This window comes from Nilaparvata lugens, chromosome 3 (assembly GCF_014356525.2).
Source record: "Nilaparvata lugens isolate BPH chromosome 3, ASM1435652v1, whole genome shotgun sequence".
NCBI lineage: Eukaryota > Metazoa > Arthropoda > Insecta > Hemiptera > Delphacidae > Nilaparvata > Nilaparvata lugens.
In genome coordinates, this window is record NC_052506.1 from 16,722,100 (window position 1) to 16,748,422 (window position 26,323).

The 26,323-nt window shown below is 33.7% G+C and overlaps 1 protein-coding gene across 3 annotated transcripts in view; it reads left to right on the plus strand.

The window, feature by feature from the left end:
* Nucleotides 1–447: 447 nt before the first annotated feature.
* LOC111050660 (Golgi-specific brefeldin A-resistance guanine nucleotide exchange factor 1) overlaps nt 448–26,323 on the plus strand; it is a 64,019-nt gene continuing 38,143 nt past the window's right edge. For 2 of the 3 annotated variants that reach the window (XM_039423088.1, XM_039423090.1), the window contains exons 1-13: nt 3,696–3,933; nt 7,794–7,893; nt 9,053–9,151; nt 9,503–9,621; nt 10,074–10,182; nt 12,501–12,607; nt 15,644–15,782; nt 17,417–17,532; nt 19,416–19,521; nt 21,143–21,327; nt 22,510–22,963; nt 24,492–24,709; nt 25,444–25,621. In XM_039423088.1, coding sequence (XP_039279022.1) covers nt 3,832–3,933; nt 7,794–7,893; nt 9,053–9,151; nt 9,503–9,621; nt 10,074–10,182; nt 12,501–12,607; nt 15,644–15,782; nt 17,417–17,532; nt 19,416–19,521; nt 21,143–21,327; nt 22,510–22,963; nt 24,492–24,709; nt 25,444–25,621 — 2,032 coding nt within the window. In that variant the 5' untranslated portion in view covers nt 3,696–3,831. Of the gene's footprint in view, nt 659–3,695; nt 3,934–7,793; nt 7,894–9,052; nt 9,152–9,502; nt 9,622–10,073; nt 10,183–12,500; nt 12,608–15,643; nt 15,783–17,416; nt 17,533–19,415; nt 19,522–21,142; nt 21,328–22,509; nt 22,964–24,491; nt 24,710–25,443; nt 25,622–26,323 lie in introns of those variants that run through there. The other variant, XM_039423089.1, reaches the window with a different exon arrangement.

Here is a 26,323-nt window from a genome sequence, read left to right on the forward strand (position 1 = left end):
TATATCAGTGGCAATGTTGTCTATACACGATCCAAGTGAATCAATATTATTAATATTTGGTCTGGTCCTTAGTTGTAATAGATATATTAAAAGTTGTAATAGACATCTGAATATTCACCATTTTTATTCCAAGCATACTTATCAAATAAACAATTGTACGTCTACACTTCTGTCGAGCAATTTGAAGTCAGAAGATTGTTGAGAACCGATGAGGGGTTACATTGAGAATTTGGAAAAATTTACTTCGATAAATTTCCATGGATTTTTTCTTATTATTAATATTGTTAAATAATAAAAAAATCAATATTACATTACTGTCTTCTTCATCAATTTGATTTTTGAGATGAAGGAGTATCATGTCACAAAAACAGCTGTTTTTAAATGCAAACAGCAGACGAGTAGTACGGCTTGATGGGTTCTCAATTCATGATTAGCTACGTCAGCTGCAATGTTGATGCGAAGTGGATTTTGCTTACATTTTTAGTAGTGTATTGTTAAAGACATGTTTTTATGGATATTCTGTCTATAAATAAGTGATTTATTAAATATATCAACAATGGCTTCTTTGCCGGGTAATGGAATCTATGTGGTTCAGGGAGAAATGGCCATTTTGCTGACAGCTATGAAAAGAGGAGCAAGATGGTCTCAATTACATCAGGTTAGATTACTTCCTGTACCATATAGTCAACTAAAACTACTTTAATATTTTTGGTTAGATTAGTACCGGGACCGCCTATGAACGTTTTGTGATGCTTAGGGTAAATTTCAGGTATAGGAATCTAAAACCACTTGTGTGATTGCTGTTGCATCTTTCAAACTGAATTTTTACAATAAGTGTCAATTTAAACACTCTTCATCAATGCACAATTTCCCGCTGGTTATTTATATAATTATCAAGACACTCTCAACATCTTTCTGCGACCCTTGGTTTGACTAGAATTTGACTTGATAAGCTTGATTATCAACAAATTTGGAGTCTCCACCCCACCATAGCCAATCCTGCTACATACCTTCTTCCAAATAATTATCTTAATGCTGTACCAGAACCAGTTTTTCATGAAGCACCTACGTACCCTTGCAAATCAATTTGTCTTGTTAAACATTTGAAACCTTATGGAACACATATCTCTCAATATGACGCAGTCTGTCATGGCATCCCAGAGTTGTGAGTTGGTAATACTATCTTTATTGAATGAAAAGACTAAGAAAATTTAAGAAAAAGAAATTCAAAAAACCACTGATTTATTGATAATTAGAATGACGGTTTCGGTTTATACACCATTGTAAATCTATGATAAAACTAAATCTAAATACAAGAGCAGCAGAATTTATACTAGTAGGCGAGTACTGCTATTGGTCGAGGGCATGAACGCCTGCCATTGGCCTAGCTAGACAGTCTCCTCCCCCTCAACGGAAATGGCGGCTTAAGCAACAGAATCGCCATGATAATAAAATTTACTTCCAGTACAAAATAAGAACCAAGAAAACAATTGTGAATGATAATAAAACAAATATGTAAATGGAAAAACTATTGACTAATAAATGTATGCTTACAATTTTATGATAAAACTAAATTCGTAGTGTTGTATTGGTTGAAATGAGTCTGGTCATTTAAACTAACATTTTCTAAGGGATTTATATTCAAAAAATTAATATTATAGGAAATACTATAAATTTAGAACTGTGAATTTTCCTTAATTACTCTGTTATTTCTAAGTCTCTAGAATATTCAAAGATCTGCCTTTGTTATTAACATGCAGAAACTCAACATTCTCCTCAACTGTGAACTTGTGATTATTTGTCATCAAATGTTCTGCAAAGTTAGATTCCCCATTTTGTTTATTCTAATCTCTAATGTGTTCTTTAATTCTACTTTTGAAACTTCTACCAGTCTGACCCACATAACAAGCATTACAATCATCACATTTAAGTTTGTACACCCCGCTTTTATCCCAAATATCAATTTTTCTTACTCCAGCTAAATAGACTATTTAAAATCGGTTTGGTCTTGAAAGCAACATGAAATCCATTCCTCCTCAATTCCCTACCTATCTTATCAGATACAAGGCCTAAATATGGGATTGTTATCCAAGTCTTCTCCTCGCAGTTTGAGCCTACAAAGCTAGAATTGATTGAAATTTGTCTATTAATTTTACTCAATAATCTGTTCAGTATACTTTCTTCATACCCATTTGTGACAGCTATCTGTTTAATTTTAGTGATCTCAATATCAAAATCATGATGGCTCATAGGTATTGTTAGTGCTCTGTATACCATTCTATTGAAGTAGCAAGTTTGTGAGAAAAGGGATGACAAGAATGAAGAGGAATGATAACATCAGTATGGTTGGTTTTCTGAAAATAGAAAACTTGTGAAAACCAGTGCTATGATCTATTCTTAAATCTAGAAAATTCAATACACAATCCTGTTCTACCTCTACAGTGAATTTTATACTCTGATGTAATCCATTCAGATAGGAAAGAAAATTGTCTAGTTGTCTGTTACTTCCTTTCCATAAGCAAATAATATCATCAACATATCAAAACCAGTAAACAATTTTATCTTTGAAATGACTATTTCAATGATTCTACTTTCTAACTTATCCATAAATAATTCAGCTAGGAGTGGTGAGAGGGGTGATCCCATTGCCATTCTCTTCGTTTAAAAAATCTATTTTTGTCGTCAATTGGCATATTACATTCAATTTTTGAAGATTTACTATTCTTACAAACATGTCTGTTAACTATTTCCCAAGCCGCTTTAGTTTTGTTTTTACTATCTGAAATGAGTTTACTGTTGTATTCAAGCTTGGCTTTTTTTATTGCTATTTTATATTGTTTTTTACTCTTATTATACTCCTCCTTTATAGTGTCACTAAGGCTATCTTTATACAAATAAAATAACTGTTCACATTTTATTTTCAAGATTTTCAATTCTGGTGTGTACCATTTATTATAATCTCTACTCTGGCATATCTTCCTTATCACCAGTGGATAAGCCATATCAACCGCTCCCATAAACAGGCTCTGAAATTTTTGAATTTTATGACTAATATTGTCGAGCTCATAGACAGAAATCCAGTTTAATGATTCTAGATATGCCAGGAGTAAGTTTGTGTTATCTGCTCTAATTTGTCTTAGTAGTATTGTTTTTTCCGTTTATTGATAGATTCAGATCTATTTTCAATTTTAACTTTCAGACTCAAAAGGCATAATGATCCGAGAAAATAGTATGCAATACTTTAGTCTCCCATCGGCTGAAATGTATATCAGTGGCAATGTTGTCTATACACGATCCAAGTGAATCAATATTATTAATATTTTGTCTGGTTATTTCCTTAGTTGTAATAGACATATTAAAAGTTGTAATAGACATCTGAATATTCACCATTTTTATTCCAAGCATACTTATCAAACAACTAATTATACGTCTACACTTCTGTCGAGCAATTTTAAAGTCAGAAGATTGTTGAGAAACAATGAGAGGTTACATTGAGAATTTAGAAAAATTTACTTCGATAAATTTTCATGAATTTTTTCTTATTATCAATATTGTTGAATAATGAATAAATCAATATTACATTACTGTCTTCTTCATCAATTTGATTTTTGAGATAAATTGGTGAAGTACCATGTCACAAAACAGCTGTTTTTAAATGCAAACAGCAGACGAGTAGTGCGGCTTGATTGGATTCTCAATTCATGATTAGCTACGTCAGCTGCAATGTTGATGCGTGGTGGATTTTGCTTACATTTTCAGTAGTGTATTGTTAAAGACATGTTTTTATGGATATTTTGTATATAAATAAGTGATTTATTAAATATATCAACAATGGCTTCTTTGCCGGGTAATGGAATCTATGTGGTTCAGGGAGAAATGGCCATTTTGCTGACAGCTATGAAAAGAGGAGCAAGATGGTCTCAATTACATCAGGTTAGATTACTTCCTGTACCATATAGTCAACTAAAACTACTTTAATACTTTGAACTAGTAACTATTTTGTTAGATTAGTACCGGGACCGCCTATGAACGTTTTGTGATGCTAGGGTAAATTTCAGGTATAGGAATCTAAAACCACTTGTGTGATTGCTGTTGCATCTTTCAAACTGAATTTTTACAATAAGTGTCAATTTAAACACTCTTCATTAATGCGCAATTTTTCGCTGGTTATTTATAATAATTATCAAGACACTCTCAACATCTTTCTGTGACCTCTGGTTTGACTAGAATTTGACTTAATAAACTTGATTATCAACAAATTTTCAGTCCCCACCCCACCATAGCCAATCCTGCTACATACCTTCTTTCAAATAATTATCTTAATGCTGTATCAGAACCAGTTTTTCATGAAGCACCTACGTACCCTTGCAAATCAATTTTGTCTTGTTAAACATTTGAAACCTTATGAAACACATATCTCTTAATATGACGCAGTCTGTCATGGCATCCCGGAGTTGTGACTTGGTAATATATCTTTATGAATGATCATTAGAAAACTAGATGGCACTCTGCACACAGGTACAATTACAATATAGGTGTCTAATAGTAACAGCCATAATTGTTGAAATGCCATCATACAGGAACATCCCGTCCGAATCCGCTACTACAAATCCGTTTATTCTCCCTGTGACAACGGACTCGGACAGGATGTCCCTGTATGTTAGCATTTCAACAATTATGGCTGCTACTATTAGACACCAATATTGTACCTGTTTGCACAGTGCCATCTACAGTTTTCTAGTTACACTATTGATGGCCATGGTTTTGCACAAATAATTATTAACTAAACGATGAATCAACAAGATGGCCCCTGGAAGCAATTTAATACCAGTGGTTATCTTGTCGTTCTGTACCTATAGTAATAAGTGGTTTAAAAGGCACTAGCTCCAATTATTCGTGCCTGGATGGCGTATAACATGATTAGACTAAAACAATTTATTTTTGTGAGGATGCCAGTTTTACTTTTGGGGAACACTAGACAGTTTACTTACTTCATACTTCATACTTCTCTCCTTAGTCATGACCAGATAACTGGATTGACTGTGTCAGAAAGTGGACCTGACTTGGTCCTTGTCGTAGAGTTGACATATAAACTATGTCCACAATAAACACTTATTTACGTTTGTTAACTTAGTCAAACATAACAAATATAAAACATTTAAGAATAGTAATATTTCAACTTTTTCAAGATGGCCTTGTCTGTAGGCATTACATTAATCACTCGACGTTAGCTGATGTTTTTAGTGGCCTCAAAGTATTCCTCCACTGAATAGAATGGAGACTCTATTAACCAGTTTTTGATTTTTGTTCTGAAGCTCCTGTCGTCCAAGTTCTTCACACTGTCAGGTAATGCGTTGTAAATTCTCATGGCTAGTATTGGAGAACAATCCTTCTTCTTACTCAGCCTGCAGAAGGAGATGTCTATTTCGCTTTTCCTCTGGTGTTGTAGGAGTGTCTGTCTTCTCTTCTTGTGAGCAAGTGGAAATTATCCCTTGCGTGCAACGGGGAGAGCCAGATATATTGATTGTATACCGTGAGTATTCTCAGCTTGATAAAGATGGGTCGGCAGTGGTCCAAGTAGCCCGCCGAATCCAGGATCCTTAGAGCTTTCTTCTGCTGGAGCAGTACATCTTTACAGTCTGGAGCATGTCCCCATAACTGAAGTTCATAGTTGATATGGCTATGAAACATAACAAAATACACCTCCACCAGATGCTTCCTGGAGATTAATGGCTTCAGACGTCTCAGTAGGTACATCACTCTGGCAGGTTTCCGACAGATGTTATCAATGTGGCTACTCCAGCCAAGTTTAGAATCCAGTGTAAAACCCAGTAGCTTTACTTCTGTGGGATCGTCAAGCTGCTCCCGAACAAGAGTGCATGTTGTCTCCTGGGTTTTGCTTTCATTAAGCATCAGCTCGTTGCTGGTGAACCACTGCTTCGCCTGTTCAAAAATATCCGCTGCCAACCTCTTGGACAAGTCTGGTGCTCTACGCCTTGCGAAAATAGTAGCATCGTCAGCAAACATGAGGATGTTGCCCATAAATCCGAGGTCATTTATCATTACCAGGAACAGAACAGGACCAATCACCTTGTGGCACTCCGTGACGAACCCGTAGTGGACCTGAGTTCGCTCCATCAAGGGTGAGAACCTGCCTCCTATCAGAAAGGTAGGCTCTGAAGGTGGCAAGGACTCCATAAGTAGCCAGTTTCTTGAGGAGAATATCGTATGAAACTATATGGGAGATGGGCCTGTAGCTACCCATGTCTGATGGATCTCCCTTCTTAAAGACAGGTACAGTTGTGGCAAGCTTCAGAGCAGAAGGGAAATATCCTGCCTCTAGGCAAAAGTTCAAGACAATGCTGAGAGGGTGAGCAATTTCTCCAATAATAGCTTTCAATAGGTCAACTGACACACCATATATATCCTGGGTACTACTTTTACCTTTGAAACTCTTTACCATCAGAATGATATCGTCTGCTATTACTGGGTCCCACCTATCAAAGACTGTGTTGTGATTTCCTGGCACGTGGAAGACTTCATCTGCTTCACTTTTTCCTGGAATCGACTCCACTATTCTTTCGACCTGCTGAATGAGAAAATGGTTGAACTCATCGGGGCTGGCAGTGACTTTAGGCCTCATCCTCTGACAAGCAGACCCAGTGATGGACCTGACCAGGTTCCAAGCTGCCTTACACTTATTAGAGGCTTGGTTAATTGTACTTATGTTGGCCTCCCATTTTGCTAGATCTACTTCTTGTCTATATATTTGTTTTGCCCTGAGATATTGCTCATTATATTTCTTTTTATCCTCATCATTGAGGCTAGCCCTGCTCTGATAGTTTAGTGACAGAACAATATTCTTGAGCAATTGAAGTCTAGGTGTGTACCATCACTTATTTTTCCTTTTATTATGGGTCTGGTAACTTTGTAGCTTCTGTGGTGTTGAAGGAAAAATGTTCTCAAATTCTTCTGTGAATTTTTTGAAAAATGTATCAAATAACTCTTGAGGGTTATCCGTACAGCCAGGAAGTATCATTGTCCAGTTCACATTAGCTAATGCCATCTTCAATAGTGGAAACTTATCAGGTTCGATTTTTCTCACTGATTTAGTGGCCTATGCATCCAGTGTTAAGAGTTTAACTATGCCGGGGACGCTCGACAGTGTCAAACGCCTCCTGAAAGGCTGGACTCTCAGAAATAGAGAGTCCCACACACGGTGGGCTCAGCTTACTAGGCTCATTTTTTTGAGCGTAAAAGTATTCTGCCGTCCTTTATGAAAAAAACTCCAATCATCGTGTTTGGGAAAACTCACAGTCCATACCACATTTAGCTGTAGCCTATCTTAAATTTAACTTACACGCTGTGTAATCAACCCAATATTTATGTGTAATCAATATTTTTTTGAATAAAGAATAAAGAAAACTAAAGAAACCCACAAGACCCTACTATTCACATAATATTAGAATAAGAGCTTCGTAGTCTTATCACTTAATACTCAATATGACTGTTATAAAATAATTATATGTGTTTGACATTTAATTAGAATTCAACTACGGTATTGTATATGGTAACTTACTGCGTTATTTATAATGGTGATATACTAAATAAAATACACTATTATACATAGTTTTTACCAAGTAATTATAAACGTATGTATTGTGTGTTGCTATTCATTTACTGACTCAATTATTTACAGAAATTCTAATCCTGTGCCATTTATTTATTATAAGCTGTAGAAATATATCCATATTTGTGTAAATAATTCGTGATTCATTTTAATATTGTTTCAGGACGAAGAAAATGACATCCTTGTGAGGAATTTCTCTGACTTGAAAGAGGTTTTGAACCAAATAGGTGATCTTCGAGAACTTGAACCTATTCATTTCCTTGGTAAGTTCAAATAACTATTTTAAGCTTTTATTTCCATGTATTTTACTAAAGTCTTGGTAAAAATCCTACTAAATACTTTTTGTATAGGCTATAGGCAAGTTTTTTTTCAATCTATTTGATTTCATCATTTAGCAAGGTTGCTCATTCTCGCATTTCCGTTACTTTTGCCCTATTAAACTGAGCAAATAATCACATGAATGAATGAATGAATTTATTTTCCAAAAAAAAATACAAAAAAACTTTACTAAAAATAAATATATGCTTCTGCACTTAACTAAAATACATACATAAAAATTAGGAAACTATTAATAATAGTAAAATTTTGGCTCTACTGGCAAAAGTAACTGGCTTGAGCGCCAGTAGTGAGTTTTCAAAACAATGATGTAATCTACTTTTTGTGTAATATAATTGATTGACAATTATTAATCTTTTCAATTAAAAAGTAATTATATAATATTATGTACATGTACAAGAACAAAAGAGTACAAGTTGAAAAAGTTGAGTTGCTATTAAGAAAAAATAACAGAAATAGAAAAAAATAATATAAGAATAGAAAGAACATTGACAACAAAAAAGCAATTAAGTAGGCTAATATTGAAATAGATGTTTGCTTTCACCCATTTATCAATTTCATTTTTCAGTTTTTTTTTTAGAAAAGACTGGTAATAAAATGAATTGAGCAATGCTCAATTAACATAAACTGAGCAATGCTACATTATTTTAATAACTTGAAATAATCCTGTAATATGTATTTATACTTACTTTTATCACTCCAATTACATAATAGGTCCCTTCATTGTCTTATTAATTGCCAGTAATTTATTATCATCGTCCTCCCATGCTTAGTTTAGAAACGATGACCACGCTCGGATGCTAGCAATCTTTCAATTATTGTGTCAAATTTTATCCTATGAATTGTGCTTCTTTGCTTTTCAGATATCATGTTCTAATAAAAATAGAATAAATTGCACTATTTGCATAATAAATATATAGTCATAAAAAGTAAATAGAAACAATATTTATGTTGTAGATAAGTACTACAATGCAAAATTAATTGACTCAAGTTTGTTATAATTTGATTCATATGTATGTGTTTTTTAAAAAATAATTCAAAATAAATTCCTTTTTTAATTTCGGAGTTTTGTTTTTCTTATTTTAGGCCCTTTTCTTGAAGTAATCAGATCAGAGGAGACAACCGGACCTGTCACTACTTTGGCTCTAACTTCAATAATTAAGTTCATCTCTTATGGATTGATTGGTAAGCTCACAAAATATATATTATTTTTAAACTCTCGTTCATGCTCAATGAATTACTATGGGGTTAGTATTATTTTTTAAATGAGATAATATAGTTTGAGTTTTACCAATAATTTTCAACTCTAGGCTTTGCTAAATTAATACGTTACAATATAATTCATTGAGATGGTGAATTTTTCTCATTTGAATTTCAACTAGTTGGAAACTGATTGAATTCCAACTGCATGTGAGGAAATACTAAATGTTTCGTTTCTAATGACAAACTTACATGATTGAACGGCTATCAAAGTTATACAGAATTTCTTTGTAATGTATTTTTAAAGGTTTCTATGAACAATAATTTTTGTTGTAGATCCAGGGGGAAAGTCAGTTGCCACCGCGGTTGAAAGCATTGCTGATGTGGTCACGCATGCGCGATTCGTTGGAACCGACGATGCCAGTGATGGTGTTGTTCTCATGAACATTCTTCAGGTGAGTGAAATTCATTCATTCATGTTGTTTTCATCATCACAAAATAATGATTCATGAAGATCATGATTTGTGAGAATATTTTCAGAAAATGCCGCAATCAACTTCGTTAAATAGATTATAAAAACCATGAGAGATGGTATTCACCATTAGTTGAACTATTAGGTAATTTTAAAAGAACTTGAAAATGGTCCAACCACCGTTTGTCATACTGTACTAAGTTGTTGGAATCGTTATCCGAAAATTCTATTTCAATCAAATTTTGTTTGATGCATGTTTATTTCTATGGAGATGGAAAACTGAATTCGGTAAGGTACTCGAGATGCGGAATAAATGGTTTAAAAATCAAGTTTATCTATCCCCGCATTATTACTGAAGATTTGTAACTTGGAATTAAATTGGATTATATAAAAATTTTCTAATATATTATTTATTCAATTTTCCATCGCTTTCAGGTCTTACGCACGCTTGTGATGGCACCGGAAGGCACCTTACTATCCAATGACATGATTTGTGAGATTGTTCTAAGCTGTCTTAGGATCTGCTTTGAGCCAAGATTTGGAGGTTAGTAAAGGAATTGCTATACAGATTGATCAACTGTTGCTATTTTATTGATTCAGTCTGTTCAAAGAACCTAGTAAAGCTAACGAGATTCTACGACCCATGTTATACGAGCGCTAATGCCGCTGGGCAATGGTACTTCCATAGTGCGCGCTAACAACGCTGTGTATAACTTGGTTCAGCGTTGCCAACGCCGCGGCATCAGCGCTCTTATAACATGGGCCGTAGAATTCTCATAGGCTATGCTTCTAGCAATCTGATCTAGGTCTAAAAATCACACAACTGCTACATTCTTGAATTCAACTTAACAGAATGAATTTGGATGTCGTTATCGAGAATTACGAGTTCTTTCAACCCTAAATAGTTCTCTTCATCAGGTCAGCTTATGATGAATTTAATTCAACCATATTTATTTCTCATCCAACCTCTTTAATATGCTCCGTTGTTTCACTTGCTCTTCACACAGAACTCTTCAGAAGAAGGCTAATCAGTAAATTATTCCAATAAACTTACACTCTTATCTATATATACTGAAAGCCGTTGAAAAATGATAACTCAGATTGCAAAGAAAAGCATTTCTCACTAGTAAATGCAGTGCTATAGTGAGGTCCAGGTTATAATGGCAGTGTAGGAAGATAGGAGAAAAGGGTTGTCAGATCTCAGCCTTGCCACCCAAACAGCTGATACTGGTATCCTATATCTGATGAATTTAACTGTTCATTATTGCTGAAAATAGTTAATCTTATTTTATTTGTAAAGAAAATATATTTTTTAAAGATGTAATAATAAATTTTTATGATTGAGATGAAATATTTTGTCAATTAGTTGAATTTCTACATTGTTGATAAACGATGTGGCAACATCGCAAAGCGTAAAAGAGATAGCGCCATCTGCCATCTGGATGATAGACAAGGATGGCAACACCATTGCAAATCACACACCTCCATTATAACGTGGACCTCACTATAGTTAGTTGATTGAATAAAAAATCTGGTGTGGTACACTCACACAACTTTCCTTGCTCATTGATCTACTGTAATAATAATATCGTGTGACCTGGCTGGCTCAAGTCTGGTGTCAGAGTTTTCAGGTCGCAACTGATCAATTTCAGGGCCTTTGACATGACCTAACGACTGCTTTTTAGGCAATAAACTGAACTGTAAGCCCCATTCTTGAACGAGAGTAATATTTAGGGGAATAACATAATGACGATTGGCGGCAACATATTTGAAACTACGATCAGACTACTGTATATGTGTATATATAATATTGTTTTCAGTGTACTTTTTCCTTTGTGTAAAAAATTTATTGTGAAATTCGATGATTTTTTTAAAAGTCGTCGAAACAGCTGTTCTACAGATGAAATATCTCGACTATGTGTTCTTTTCATGAACTGCTCTACCATGCACGAGAAGGAGGTTACAAAGTCCATTTCTTAAGGATGGGGTGGACCTCCCATTAGTTTCCCAGAAAGGAGACTCATGCCAGTTGATAGAGCTGATAAATAACTATGCAGGGTATGAATTTGAAAAAATCTGTCTAGTCATTTTTGAGAAAATCGTGAAAAACATGTTTTTTTTAGTAATTATCCGCCATTTTTCTCAAGAATATCACGGAGCTCCTGCAATTTTCCCAGAAATGAGAATCATGTTAGAAATTAGGGCTTATAAATAGCCATCTATGGTATAAATTTGAAGAAAATCGTTAGAGCCGTTTTCGAGAAAACCGTGAAAAACATGGTTTTTTAGTAATTATCCGCCATTTTTTCAGCCATCTTGAATTGTATTTTATTGAATCTCTTATTGTCGGATCCTCATGGTATAAGGACCTTAAGTTTAAAATTTCAAGTCAATCGGTTAATTAGGAATGGAGTTATCGTGTTCACAGACATACACACACACAGACCAACACCCAAAAATCATGTTTTTGGACTCAGGGGGCCTTGAAACGTATAGAAAACTTGAAATTAGGGTACCTTAATTTTTCTTGGAAAGCAATACTTAGGTAATAGGGCAAGGAAAGTAAAAATATTTCAATGAAAACTGGTAAGATCCATATGGGGTAAGCCAAGAGCGCTAGAGAATCCCTAGAGAAACCAAGGCTATTAGGTATAGATTGTGATTTATATTACTACGGTTCAATCATCTATCCAATCTAGGGTTGTGTGGCAGAGAGGACCAGGATTCCTAACTCCGCCCTAATAAAGGCATATAATCAATCAATCAATCTTGTTGATTGTTATTGTAGTTGGTGTATGTAGATATATCTATAGGTCAAGTTGCTTCCCAAAAACTCAATTATCATTAATTATTTGATTTCAGAACTTTTGAGAAAAGGTGCAGAGAGCTGTTTGAAGGACATATTCATGCTGCTCTTCATTCGCCTGCCGACGTTCTCTGAAGACCACAGAAAATCATTGAGTCTAAAGGTAATGATTAATTTGCATTCATAATATTCTCATTCATAAAACACATGTAAAATTATCCAAAACCTCAGCCATTTAAGATTGATAGATCATAGTGAGTTTGATCTATCTCTTCACGTGAAAAATATCCAAAATCTCAAATGACTCATAACACATTTGATACTCTTCTTATTCGTATGCCTGCTCGCTGATAATACTCTGTGCTTCTGATAATTATCGAACTATCTCTTTCCTCGTTCTTATCACACTCATCCTAAATCTTCCATGGATTAAAGGACTTCCCAAGACAAGGATAACCATAGTTGGGAGAGCTTTCGATCCATGACACTTTTTCACTCTACAACTTATTGTGTATTATTCCAAAAATGCCAAAAGATTCACGGTAACTCAAGAGATTGTACCTTGATGTAACACGTTTTGAAGGTCAAACGATCTGTGCATCCACCGTGAGATGAAATTTCCTACTTTCAAGTTTTATTACTGCTTTGTTTGATAAACTTTTTATACTTGACGCAGTGCTAGAAATGGATATCCCACACCTTCACTGTACAATATTTCAAATATTGATGCGGTACAATGTTAGTGTAATCTATAAAATAAGAGAGAGTAGGGTTGTGTTTGTTCGTTTGTTTGCATCAAAACAAGTCAACTTGTGGATTGCATATCGGAAAAACGGGAATGATTTAGATCTCCAAATTTTGCACATAGATTCTAAAAATATCAATCTCGTGCACCTCGAAGCCAAAATTTCAATTATCCTTCTAGATTTTTCAGAATTAATTTTCAATTTTCATTCATAAAACACATGTAAAATTATCCAAAACCTCAGCCATTTAAGATTGATAGATCATAGTGAGTTTGATCTATCTCTTCACGTGAAAAATATCCAAAATCTCAAATGACTCATAACACATTTGATACTCTTCTTATTCGTATGCCTGCTCGCTGATAATACTCTGTGCTTCTGATAATTATCGAACTATCTCTTTCCTCGTTCTTATCACACTCATCCTAAATCTTCCATGGATTAAAGGACTTCCCAAGACAAGGATAACCATAGTTGGGAGAGCTTTCGATCCATGACACTTTTTCACTCTACAACTTATTGTGTATTATTCCAAAAATGCCAAAAGATTCACGGTAACTCAAGAGATTGTACTTTGATGTAACACGTTTTGAAGGTCAAACGATCTGTGCATCCACCGTGAGATGAAATTTCCTACTTTCAAGTTTTATTACTGCTTTGTTTGATAAACTTTTTATACTTGACGCAGTGCTAGAAATGGATATCCCACACCTTCACTGTACAATATTTCAAATATTGATGCGGTACAATGTTAGTGTAATCTATAAAATAAGAGAGAGTAGGGTTGTGTTTGTTCGTTTGTTTGCATCAAAACAAGTCAACTTGTGGATTGCATATCGGAAAAACGGGAATGATTTAGATCTCCAAATTTTGCACATAGATTCTAAAAATATCAATCTCGTGCACCTCGAAGCCAAAATTTCAATTATCCTTCTAGATTTTTCAGAATTAATTTTCAATTTTCATTCATGAGACATGAATACATACCATAATCTTTTAATATAGAACTATAATCTAGAGAGACTACCTCTTCAAAATATATGTTTAAAATTGGCAACTGAACTAATAACCAGTCTAATTTTGTCAGGTTGGCATTAAGTTGAGGAAGGTTTCTAAACAAGATTTGAGTTCTGTCGCTTTATTAGGTTAGCACCAAGTTCAAAACTTATCTATACTATAATAAAGGAAAGAACTGGCTCATACACGTACGGGATAGGAAAATTATGTTTGACGCATCGTCACGTCTAAAGTACTGAACTGATTAACTTGGAATTTTGCATATAGATTCTTTACCAACCGAGGATGGTTCTAGGCCCACTTCAAACTTTTCAATATTTCACTCGGTCAAGTTTTCAGTTTGTCTAGTTTTTATTTCTCAAAAAAACATACACAATTATAATAATATAATATTATAACATCTAAAAATAATACAAGAAAAATACTATCAAATAAATAAAAATACTCCCAAAACTGCAGTCTATATTTTATATGTCCATCTATGTTTAAGGAGTAGCCTACAAGGCTATAAGTAGCTACATGTAGCTACCTGTGCGTAGACCTAAGTTGCAGTAGTATATTTATTCAATATAAACTAAGAAATTACAACCAAAACCAAATTAAGAACAAAGATTTGTGGAATTTTCACACAAAATAAAATTTTGTAGATTAGTAAATGATGAAATTAGATAAGTTAGTAGCACACAATAATTATTCTATGATAAAAAAACAAAACATAAAACAAGAAACAGTTGGTGCATAGAAGATTGGTGCATAGATAGTATATTTATTCAATATAAACTAAGAAATTACAATCAAAACCAAATTAAGAACAAAGATTAGTGGAATTTTCACACAAAATAAAATTTTGTAGATTAGTAAATGATGAAATTAGATAAGTTAGTAGCACACAATAATTATTCTATGATAAAAAAACAAAACATAAAACAAGAAACAGTTGGTGCCTAGAAGATTTTTTCTTCAGTTTTATTTGATCTTATCCATTCCTCAATCTCGCAATTTAGTTTTTTGCTCCGGCTCATATTGGCAACAAAATGAGTAGGAACAAGATTTATCAGCCTCTGTGCTAAGTAAGTGAATTGTCTTCTACATACATTCAAATCCATCCTGTCTTGATGGAATGTTTCTCTAGTAGGACATAAATTTAAATTCAAGTTGCTTTTACGAAGAATGAATTTATTTTTATTCTTTTCAATAGATATTATCAATTGTTTTATGTACAGCTGTCGAACATTTAGTACTTTGAATTCATTGAAAAGATCGCTTGTAGGATAAAGTCTGGGTTTGCTTAGAATTGTTTTAATAATATATTTTTGAATTATGATAAGTTTTTCAAAATGTGTGTTCAAGGTTCCACCCCAAGCTCTTAAAATAGACCCTTGCGGAGCACGGGTTACCTGCTATTATCATAATATGAATAATACATTTCCTTACAGAAGTTGAACATGAGAGCTGGAACAATAGAAGCGACAAGGAGCAAGCGCAAACCGCGCTCTTCACTAAGGAAGAAGCAGCAGCAGCAGCGAATAATTTCGCCACAACAAGAAGATAGACCAGCTGATTCTCTTGGCCAAGGTCCGTCCATTCATGTTTTCTATACATTATCCTGATACTGAAAATATTACACTTGAAATGTTCATAGACGTTTTGTATTGTACTGCTCTAAAAAGTAAAGTTATAAAATTGGCGTCAACTCAAATGGCTAGTAAATGCCAAATAATGTCAATATTTTTCAAAGATTTGACTTGCAGCAACTTTCTAAAATTATCCTTTCTAAAATCATCAACTATACAATAAAATGAACATGGTTATTTAGAATGTAATCGTACTGGTGCTCCTCCTGGCCACTAATTCAAACATAATTGACAAATTCATATATAAATGCATTTTCTGCAGGATTTCAAACTGTTTACATGTTTATGAATTATCCAGTATATTAGACAGATTAGTTACTGAGTGAGTTTAGTATGTACTACTTGTAAAGTAGTACTTTTCTTCATCCAGTTAATATTGCTATACTTGAATGAATAAATCCAACAACATTATTTTCTAACCATCCATACGTCGTTCACTGTAAATTACCAGCTCTTTGCTCTCTCACAAAAGATAATATGGAAATCACACCTTCTCAATTCAATTGACAATTTATTATTGTAAATATAAGGTCCTAAGTACATAAAAGATTGCCTAAAAATTTCCCTGTTTACCTTTGGTGTCCTACCAGTAGCTGGTCAGTACTTTTGGTCAGGTATTGAGTTGATTTTTATGCATAGATTACTACCACATACATCACCTTTATACTCCCCTCCATTACATTATTTAAAATATCAATATTCTACTGCAGGAATTGAGAGTTCTACCGAGTATCCTATTTCTAAAATTATCCGTTAAAATCTTCAACTATTCAACAAAGTGTAAAAATCATCTTCTCTGAAGCACAATGAACATAAGGATTGCATGATGAGATATGGATAAAGTGTAATAGGACTGAGATTCAATTGTGAAAAATGGTGTAACGAAGATAAGATATTGAAGCCTCCTGTGGGTTGGGGGAGCTTTTAGTTGAACATCGTACTCAAGAATGTGTTGAAAACCAGAATTCACCCACAGTACCCCTGCTTGTCGTAGGAGGCGACTCCAGAAGTTGCCTTGCCTTCAAACCCACGGGATCTGCCCCATCAGTGTAGTTTTGTAGGGGAAAAAAGAAAAACCCAAGATACCAGAGATGGGTGAAACTCCGGGCACAAATGTAGGTCATGAGGCTGAGTCGAGGGTAACCAGGTGCCCTCGAGGCAATTTGGCCGCCCCTTCCTCAGCGGAAGGACATTCAAAGAAGGCCAGGAGTGGAACTCACGTAGGTCACGAGGAACTAATCAGTCTGAAGAGACTGCCAAGTATATCACACTGGATTGCGACAAGCAACCAGGTGATGAATGGGATGTTAGCATAGGGAAAAACTCCTGGTTCTTGTAAAGGACACAGGTATTGGTTTGCCTAACTAACATACTACTTGGGAACACTATAAGCTTCGGTTGACGTGTTGGGTTCTTTGAACCTTTGGATCCTCGAATCCGTCCCTTCAAAAAAAAAAAATAATAATAAGGTATTGAAAATAGTCTCAAGTTTTTTCATTTCAATCATTTCATTTGATCAAATTAAATATTATTTCATCTAGCGGTATGGCTCATTTATTTTTTATTATTTCATAGGATCTGTGGCTTCTGATGACAGCCATGCCTTTGTAGAAAAAGCAGTAAAGCCTACGGAGCTGAATCTGCCAGCTGTAAACTCATCTCCATTGGTTGGTGCTGCTGATACACAAACTGTGAGTTCAATCACTTAATTTTGTAATTTAGTTTTTTTTGGCAAATAAAATGAATTATTCAATTCAATAAAATCATCAATTTTCATGTATGTATTGTGACGAATCGGTCAGTAAGCTTTTACAATTGCATTACGTTGAAAGAAAACAATTAATATGTACGGTATCACCATTTGTAACCTAGTTATAATTTTTTGTAAATATTGGGGGCTCCACCACTTCCCAGATGGGTTACAAAGGAGATACATAGCTGAAGATAGTAGAGCAGATATTTTAAAGAAATAAAAAGAAGAAATCATTCTAAGAAATACAAAATTTATTGGTTTACAATATTTAAAAAGAAATAAATTTGAAATGTATAGTTTAAAAAGTTATATAACTTAGGCTATGAAGAAAAGGACAACAGATCATTATCGAACAAGTCTTTATTTATCTTATATAAAAAGAAGTTTCTATTGATTTCAATTCGATTAATTTCTGATAATTATATATTTAAGATTATGAGGATTTTCCTCTTAGTTGAAATACTCTATTGAATGAAAAAGACTAAGAAATTGTCAAGTGTTTTTTTGACAATTTCTTAGTCTTTTTCATTCAATATGAATAATTACCACAACATCAACTTCTCAACTACACAAAAAGTGAAATACTCTACATTTTATTTATTATTTTTAAATTCCTATAAGAAAGAAATACAACATGACATTATAATTTTATAACTACTAAAATTATGAATAATTAATTGAGTACGATACCAATCCCCTTTATGATGACCATCTCGTCAGCTTTGGCTGGAAGGTGAGGTCTAGAGGAAGGTCCAGGTCCTGGCCAGTCAGAGTCTTTGGATGTTCGCGAGGAGCGGCACAAAAAGAGACTGACTCGAAAAAGTGGGAAAAATCTAATATGAAAATGCCGGCTGGTGGGGAGACTGGAACGTTCCACCACTCTGAAGTTCTGCGATTTTTCATTCAGTCAGCGCAATTTGGCTTTCTAGTGATCCTGATTTTATTATTGAAAATTAAAAATAAAAATAAATTTAAATTTTGATGTGCTTGTGGAGCTGTCAAAACCCATGGTTTATGACAGTATGAAACCTATCTCATTTATTCATCTATCTCAGTTCATTTATTGCAAATCCTTTGTGACAAGAGGACTTCACATATATTGATTAATTGTATCAAGTTTCTTTGTTACAAAATTATTTACTGTCAGTATTGGTTGAATGGGAATCATTGAGGCTATTCATAAGGAATGCTGTCAGTTTGAAGTGAATCCTTCTCACCTACAATAATCAGTCCACCGTGTGTCCCAAAATGAGAGCGAGATGGAATTGCCCATGAGGAAAGTCATAAGAATATTGAGCAATTTATGACTATTGCACTCGGATACAGAACTGTAGTGAGATCTTCGTTGTAATGGCAGTATTTGATTAACATTAGAGTTGCTTTCCTTGTTTATCATTTGACAAAGCTGATAGCGCTATCTTTTCACCTTTGAAACGTTGTCAGATCGTTTTAAAACAATATAGAAATATAATTAACTAAATATTTTATCTCGATTATAAACATTTATTATTAAATCATTAAAACATATTATATTTCCTGCACGAATAAAATATAATTGATCATTTTTGACAAGATTGAGCAGTTGATACTTCATGTGATATACTGGTATCAGCCATATTCTATAGAAGGCAGTGTCAAGGCCTAGAATCGACAACGCAATTATCTTATCTTTTTCCATTGCCATTATAACGTGGACCTCACTATAGCTTTATAGGAATGACTGGACGTTGTGAATGTGTGTGATTTATTATTGTAAGGATTAAACTACTACTCTACTCGTTAATATGCTATTCGAAACTAATACAAATATTTACGTTACAGGGAAGTGCTGTTACAAATTCAGAAATGACATCTTCTTGTGATGAACATAATATTGTTGATGCCCAAAAAGAAACTGCTCTTACGGATTCTGCAGTATCTGTGGAAGGTGAGATTAGCTACTTTACTTGAAGAGCAGAGTAATAAATTCTATGGTTTTTTATTTATTTACTCAACTATAATGAAAACACATATTATAAAATGATTGGGAATGACAAACAGGCTTATAGCCCTTACTGTCTCATTCCCGAATTTCGATGGAAAACTATTTTTCCTACAGTTACCTTGAAAAGTGGCCATTCCTGCACTGATTACAGAACGCAAAGAATCACTTTTCCGCTCTAGTGCGGGAATAGCTATCTATGTATTAAGAGCGTAATGCGCGACTTTATCGCTCACGCAAAACAATTATCACGCGACGCGAAGCGGAGCGTGATCATTTTGCAAGAGCGATAAAGAAGTATTACGTGCGAATTACATACAAAATTTTTTTTACAACTGCCCAAACCTGTTAAATTACTTATATCGGTGGAGTTACAATTACCGACTTTTTAGGTTACGATCTGACTTTTTGGCGAGCTGCTTACCATCAGCTGATTAGCGAGCGTAAAGAAACTCTTCTGCGCATGCGCGAATGATTAGCGAGCGTAAAGAAAATCTACTGCGCATGCACGGATGGTTAGCGAGCGAAAAAGTCGATTCTCCTCAGAAATAAGCTGTTTTACAAGGAGAATTGAGTATGTAAATTCTTTTTCACGTGCAGTTGTAGAAAAAAAATTTCTGCACTCCAGATTTGCAACATGGCAACGCAAAATAGTTAGTAGGTTATATGGAGCACCAGTGCAGGAAAATCAAAATTAAGTTGGTAACTGTGGTATAGTGTTGTGGTGCACGTTATAATGATATGAAGGCAGTGGACAACAGTGGGTGACAGTGACAGCTACCCCATGAGTGGTATTATTATTATTCAATTTTAAATAAATTAAGGTTTTTATTAATAATAAAATTATACAGAAAAACATTTGATGCATTTCAGGGAATTTTACCCATAATTACCCACTTTTCATATTCAATGGTAACTGTAGGAAAAATTTAATGTGAAATACGTGCGCAAAGTTCCTCTCGCCTACGGCTCGGGCGTAAACGTTTCTTTCAGTGCAGCAAACTGTCACTTTGCGCACTAGTTGCACAAATAACTATTTCTTCATCACTTTCAATACAGATATTTTTAGCTCCAAAATAACAAGTAATTTTTAATGTTAAACTTTTAGATATTTCTGTTCATATCATTTGAAAAATATTGGAGGAGGAATAATCGTATAGAATATGGATATTTTATTTAATTAATATAATAAGCTTGTAAGAACACTTCATTCACATGGGCTACTTTTTAATTTAATAAAAACAATATAAAAATCTTGAAGTACCCTTTATTGTTAAAAAAACTTTAAAATAATTCAACAACTAGTTTCGGTGATCACACCATCGTCAGCATTTCGATACTATTTTAAAGTTTTTTTTGAAACATAAAGGGTACTTCAAGATTTTTATATTGTTTTTATTAATCTTGTAAAATATCTAGTCTTTGTATTTAGTAATATAATAAGCTCAATTCATCCATTCAACTCTTGATGAAAGGTTTCTCGATCTCTAGTATCACATAATAGTTGTAGTAATATAGAGAAACTTTCATGTTATAATTTTTTAACAAATGTTTTATATTGAACTAGATGGTGAAAATGAAGGGAGTCTAGCTGACAATTTGGTGACTTCTCCTACAGATCATGGCATGTCAAATGCTGCATCATCCGATGTCATCTCAAATTCGCTCTCGCAAGAATCAAGTGCTGTGATTCTCACAATGGATGCATCTTCGCACAGTCTCAACACTCAAACAACACCGTCTTTTGAAAATGTGAGCTACCTGCAAAAATGAATAATTGAATTCGTATGTATAAATATCTTATTCTATTCATAAATATGTGCATCCAAAAGTGAGATAGGTCTATCTGTGATTTATTAGTGAAGCAGCGTGAATAGTAAATTGGATTAACATTCCGAAATAATGAAAAAAGGTAAAAATTGTACTGTGATTAAAGTACAACATTTACTTACAACTTAGGGTATGATCACATTGGATGCGTTTATGTGCTAGTGCAGGGGTGCCCACAGCATGTTTTGATGTCGCAAGTTGCGACATGAGGCTGAATTTTGGGGGGATTTTTGGAAAAAACTAGGGAAAATGGGGGGGGATTTTTCAATATACAGTTTTTAAGTACCTAAATGGATACCAAATTTTGAGAATTTTGGGGGGGAATTTTGCGACATGGACCATAATTGGGGGATGGGCACCCCTGTGCTAGTGCACGTCAGATCATGAATGAGCCGAGAAACAAAATCCATTGCCATTGAAACACGTTGTTACTTGCATCTAGCTGCTCACACTGAACGCAACCAGCAAGTGCACGCGTTCAGTGTGAGTGTTCCTATTGGTCTTTCCGGATTTTGTTTCTTATCTGCGTGCTTAGTCATGCATGACCATGCGTGCACCTGCACATATACGAATCTAATAGGATCAAACCTTGGACAAACAATACTATGACATGAAAATTTCAAAGAAGTATAAAACGAATAACAGTACACTTATTAAATAATTCGAATACCGAAGAACTTGAATCTTTTTAATAGGTTAAAATAAATGTATTATGTAGGATACAAACAAAATTCTGAAAGTAAATAAGGAACATCGAGATTAAAAGACTGAGCCAGTCTCGATATTATTATTATAAAAGACTGAATTGATTTGATTAGTCTCATTGATTTGAAGAATCGAGTAAAAACTGATTTTCCTGACTAAACTACTGAAATCCCTTTCTTCAAACTCTTTATCTTTCAATAATTTAGTTGATGGTAGAAAACAAACATTTCGAACAATTATATCTTGCTCATTCTCATTTCTCATTCTACTGTCTTTGGATATGACATTTCTTGAGAATTCTATGTTCTTTGTTATGATATTATTCTTTCCACTATGAGCTACTACTTTGACTGTTTCATTTCTTTCTGAAAATTTTAGTAATTTTGTTGTTATTTATAGGTTTGCATGCCGGAAGAAGAAACAGAATGTAGCGTTGTTGAAGATGGTGTTGCCGATGATACTGATGTGGCCGACTCCTCTGCTGTTGGTCAGGGTTTTACCACAGAAGACAAAATTGACGTAAAAGTAGATGAAACCACACCTCTGATAGAATCAAGTTCAGTACAGAAGGAAAATGCCAGTGCTGCATTAGAAGAACAGACAGAGTCTGTTGTGAAAGTCGAGGCTGTTGAACAGTCCAATTGTGAAATGTCTGCTAATGTGGTTGAGGATTCGAAAGGAGAGACGGTCAGAGGTATTCCCAGTCCATTGAATGTTGGCGACACTGGCAAGCAAATTCTGCCGCTGCAGCACTCTTTGGACCTCGAATCTCCCACATCTCCGAGTCCAGAATCGCACGAATGGTTCAATACACAAGGTGTCCGATTTATGCCTCAGGACCCTGCCGCTGAAGGTCAGAATTACATTATTGTAAGAATTCTATTTTCAAAGCCTAATGACGCTGAAGCCCCGTTTACACCAAAGTTATGAACAAAATGCTAATAACTTTATTCCTTTAGATTCTATTATATTGAACGGAACTTGACAAACACATGTGATCATCATGTGTATGATGTTATGTTCAATCTAATGCAATCTATAAGGATTAAGTTATCAACATTTTGTTAATAATTTTGGTGTAAACGCGGCTCAAGAATAAGTCGAGAATAAGTTATATTTGTTCTTATAGAGTTGAACAATGATGTTTTCGAACAAAAATAGTAATTTATGAAGGTTTTATTAACGTATGCAATCATTTAGGCTATGAAATTGTGACTAAAGGCAAACGCATTACGAAAGCTGTCTCACGAAAGCAAGAAAACTTCTCAGAAATAATTGAAATCATTTTTCCAATTGTCAAAATAAAGTAGTCGGAAGAACATATTTTGGTCTCTAAAGAATGTTAAAGTAAGGAGAGCGGCTGCATGGTATGCTTTGTGTACTAAATTGTATGCTAAAGGCTGGAAACTTACAAGATATTTTTTTCATTCATTTATTTACGATACAAATAAAATAAATCAATTATTTGATTGAAATATTCCAACTGCAAGCAGCTGGTTGCTATGAGAAATGCTAACATGCAGCACTGCTTAGATTATTCGAGGCAAGGTTGTCATTTTCACCGTTTATATTCATGTGGTTTGCAGTCACTGAATTTTCCAGGCGTTCTGTATTTTGTTTTTGTTGGTCCCAGCCATTGATAGCATATGGTGGCACACAATTCAGCCTCTATCCTTGACTTTGAAACTCCTGAGAAGCCAAAATACGTTCTTCCGACTACCTTTGACAATAATTGTAGTTCAACAACCTGTAATTTCTTCGGATGGAGAGCAAAGTCTTCAACTCATTTTACACAAACTATAACTTCTAATCCCGATTAAATGTCACAAGATCCAATCAGAGTAGCCTTCTTCTAAAAAAAAAAACCTTTTCTGATTGGTGGTTATCGTGGAATTCAATAATGATTAAAATTTAACAGGCTTTTCTGCAACTGGGACACAGGCTTTTGTGTTGCAATTTATTGCAACACAATACATCATAACATACTCAACAAATATATTCTATATTGATTATTATAATGATTAAATACTTCTTTATTAAAATGTATGAATTCAGGGCTACTTTCTTGTATTTATAAAATAAATTATAGTACTCTTTGAAATTAATAAAATAATAGAATAAGAATACAAATTAGGCCTATAACTACTAAATTCGGTGATCACACCATCTTCAGGTTATAAAATACTCGTAAATTTCTAATAAATGTTTACTAATAGTTTTTCTATTTTATTCTGTTATATTATTGTATTCTTATTCTATTATTTTATTAATTTCAAAGGGTACTATAATTCTATTTTATAAACTACTTTATTAATATTACAACTACTGTACCGTATAGTTTTTATTATTCTATATTTGAAATTATTTTGTATCTTTTTCAGGTGGTGGTCATGTACCGTATGGTTTAGCAAGTGTGAGAGAACTGTTCAGACTGATTGTATCTCTGTGCAGTCCTAGCAACAAAGAGAACACAGAAGGCATCATCCATCTTGGGCTGACACTGTTGAATGTGGCTCTGCAGGTTGGAGCTGATAGTATTGGCCAGTTCGCATCAATATTGCCAATCGTGCGCGACGATCTATGCAGGAATCTATTCTCTGTAAGTTGTGCCGACTCCAATCATTGCATTATAAAGATTAAAGTATATTATTAATGGAAAACGAGCCTATTAAAGACCACATAGTTTATTTATCTAGTGGAGAAATGATATAATAAATCAATAGGCCAAGATTCCAAAAATATATACTGTATGTTGTATTCAACTAGCCTATATTTTGCCGAAATATATAACTTTGAGAAAAAACCCAATAAATTTGGTTGTCAGTTTTTTATATATTCTACAATAATTTATTGTTATTTCTTATTTCCATTATAAAAGTTTCTATTGAGTTTGAGTCGCTACAGATTGCGCAGTATATTAAAAAAACATCTGAGCTCCATTTTTTTCAATATTTTGATACATAGGAAGTTCATATAAGGAATATTAATTTTTAAGAAGATAGTTCATATTTTATGAGTTTCACAGCATGGAGTTTCACATCAACGTGCTGCAAATAAGATCATCTACAATGAAAACCTATTCTGCTTACTTCATTAACTTTTCTGTTAACTTTAATTTAAAAAACAAAATAAAACAATCAATTTTGTAGTTGTATTTCTGTTCATGTTAGGTTTGTTTTGTTTATCTTACGACGTTTTACAGAATATGTAATCACTAATTCATAATTATAAAAACATTAATAAAGTAGTATTTTACTATGTAAAGTGATAAATAATGTTATTGATTTACATTTTATTAAGTTATAAGTGATTAATCAATTATATTTTTTACAGTTATTGAAGAGTGAACGACTATCAATTTTCTCATCTACGTTACAAGTGGCATTCCTTCTTTTTGAATCCCTTCGTACTCATCTAAAGTTCCAGCTTGAGGTATTTCTGTCATCATTGACTGAAATTATTATTTCTGACTCACCAAAGATCAACTACGAGCTCAAAGAAATCACTCTTGGTAAGTTTTCAAAACTTTATTCTATGCTATTGAAATCATTCCCAATGTGCAAGATATGCTTTTCTTTATTCCATACTAGCAGGTAACCCGTGCTCCGCAAGGGTCTAGTTAACAACTTGACAATCTGAAAACTTGACGTACTGAAATATTGAAGAATTCAAACTAGGTCTATAACCATCCTCGGTAAATTAAGAATCTATATGCAAAATTCCAAGTTAATCAGTCCAGTAGTTCAGACATGATGATGCGTCATTAATGAATTTCCTATCCCGTACGTGTATAACACTGTTGTTTTCTTTATTATATTATAAATTACAATATTCCATATCTTAATAGAACTCTAATTGCAATCAAGTTATAGCTATCAAAGAAAAAGTGCAAGAATAGTAATGTTGAAGAATAGTTAGGAATCATGTAATTCAAATAGGGGTGAGTTAGAATTCCAACAAGCAATCTCTTCTCCGTTTCAATTGATATTTTTACATTTATCAAATCTGTTGTTTTTTGTTAGTCCTATTATGTGTATTATTCAGTTACATAAATTAAATCACAGTTAGTTGTAATTACACCTACTACATAATGGCCCCACAGTATTCCTTATAAATAATGATTTAAAAAATTGAGATACAGCAAAATATTTTTTTTTAATATAATTTTCTCGATTTTGTTTTTCATTTTAATTCAAGATCAAGATTTTCAATT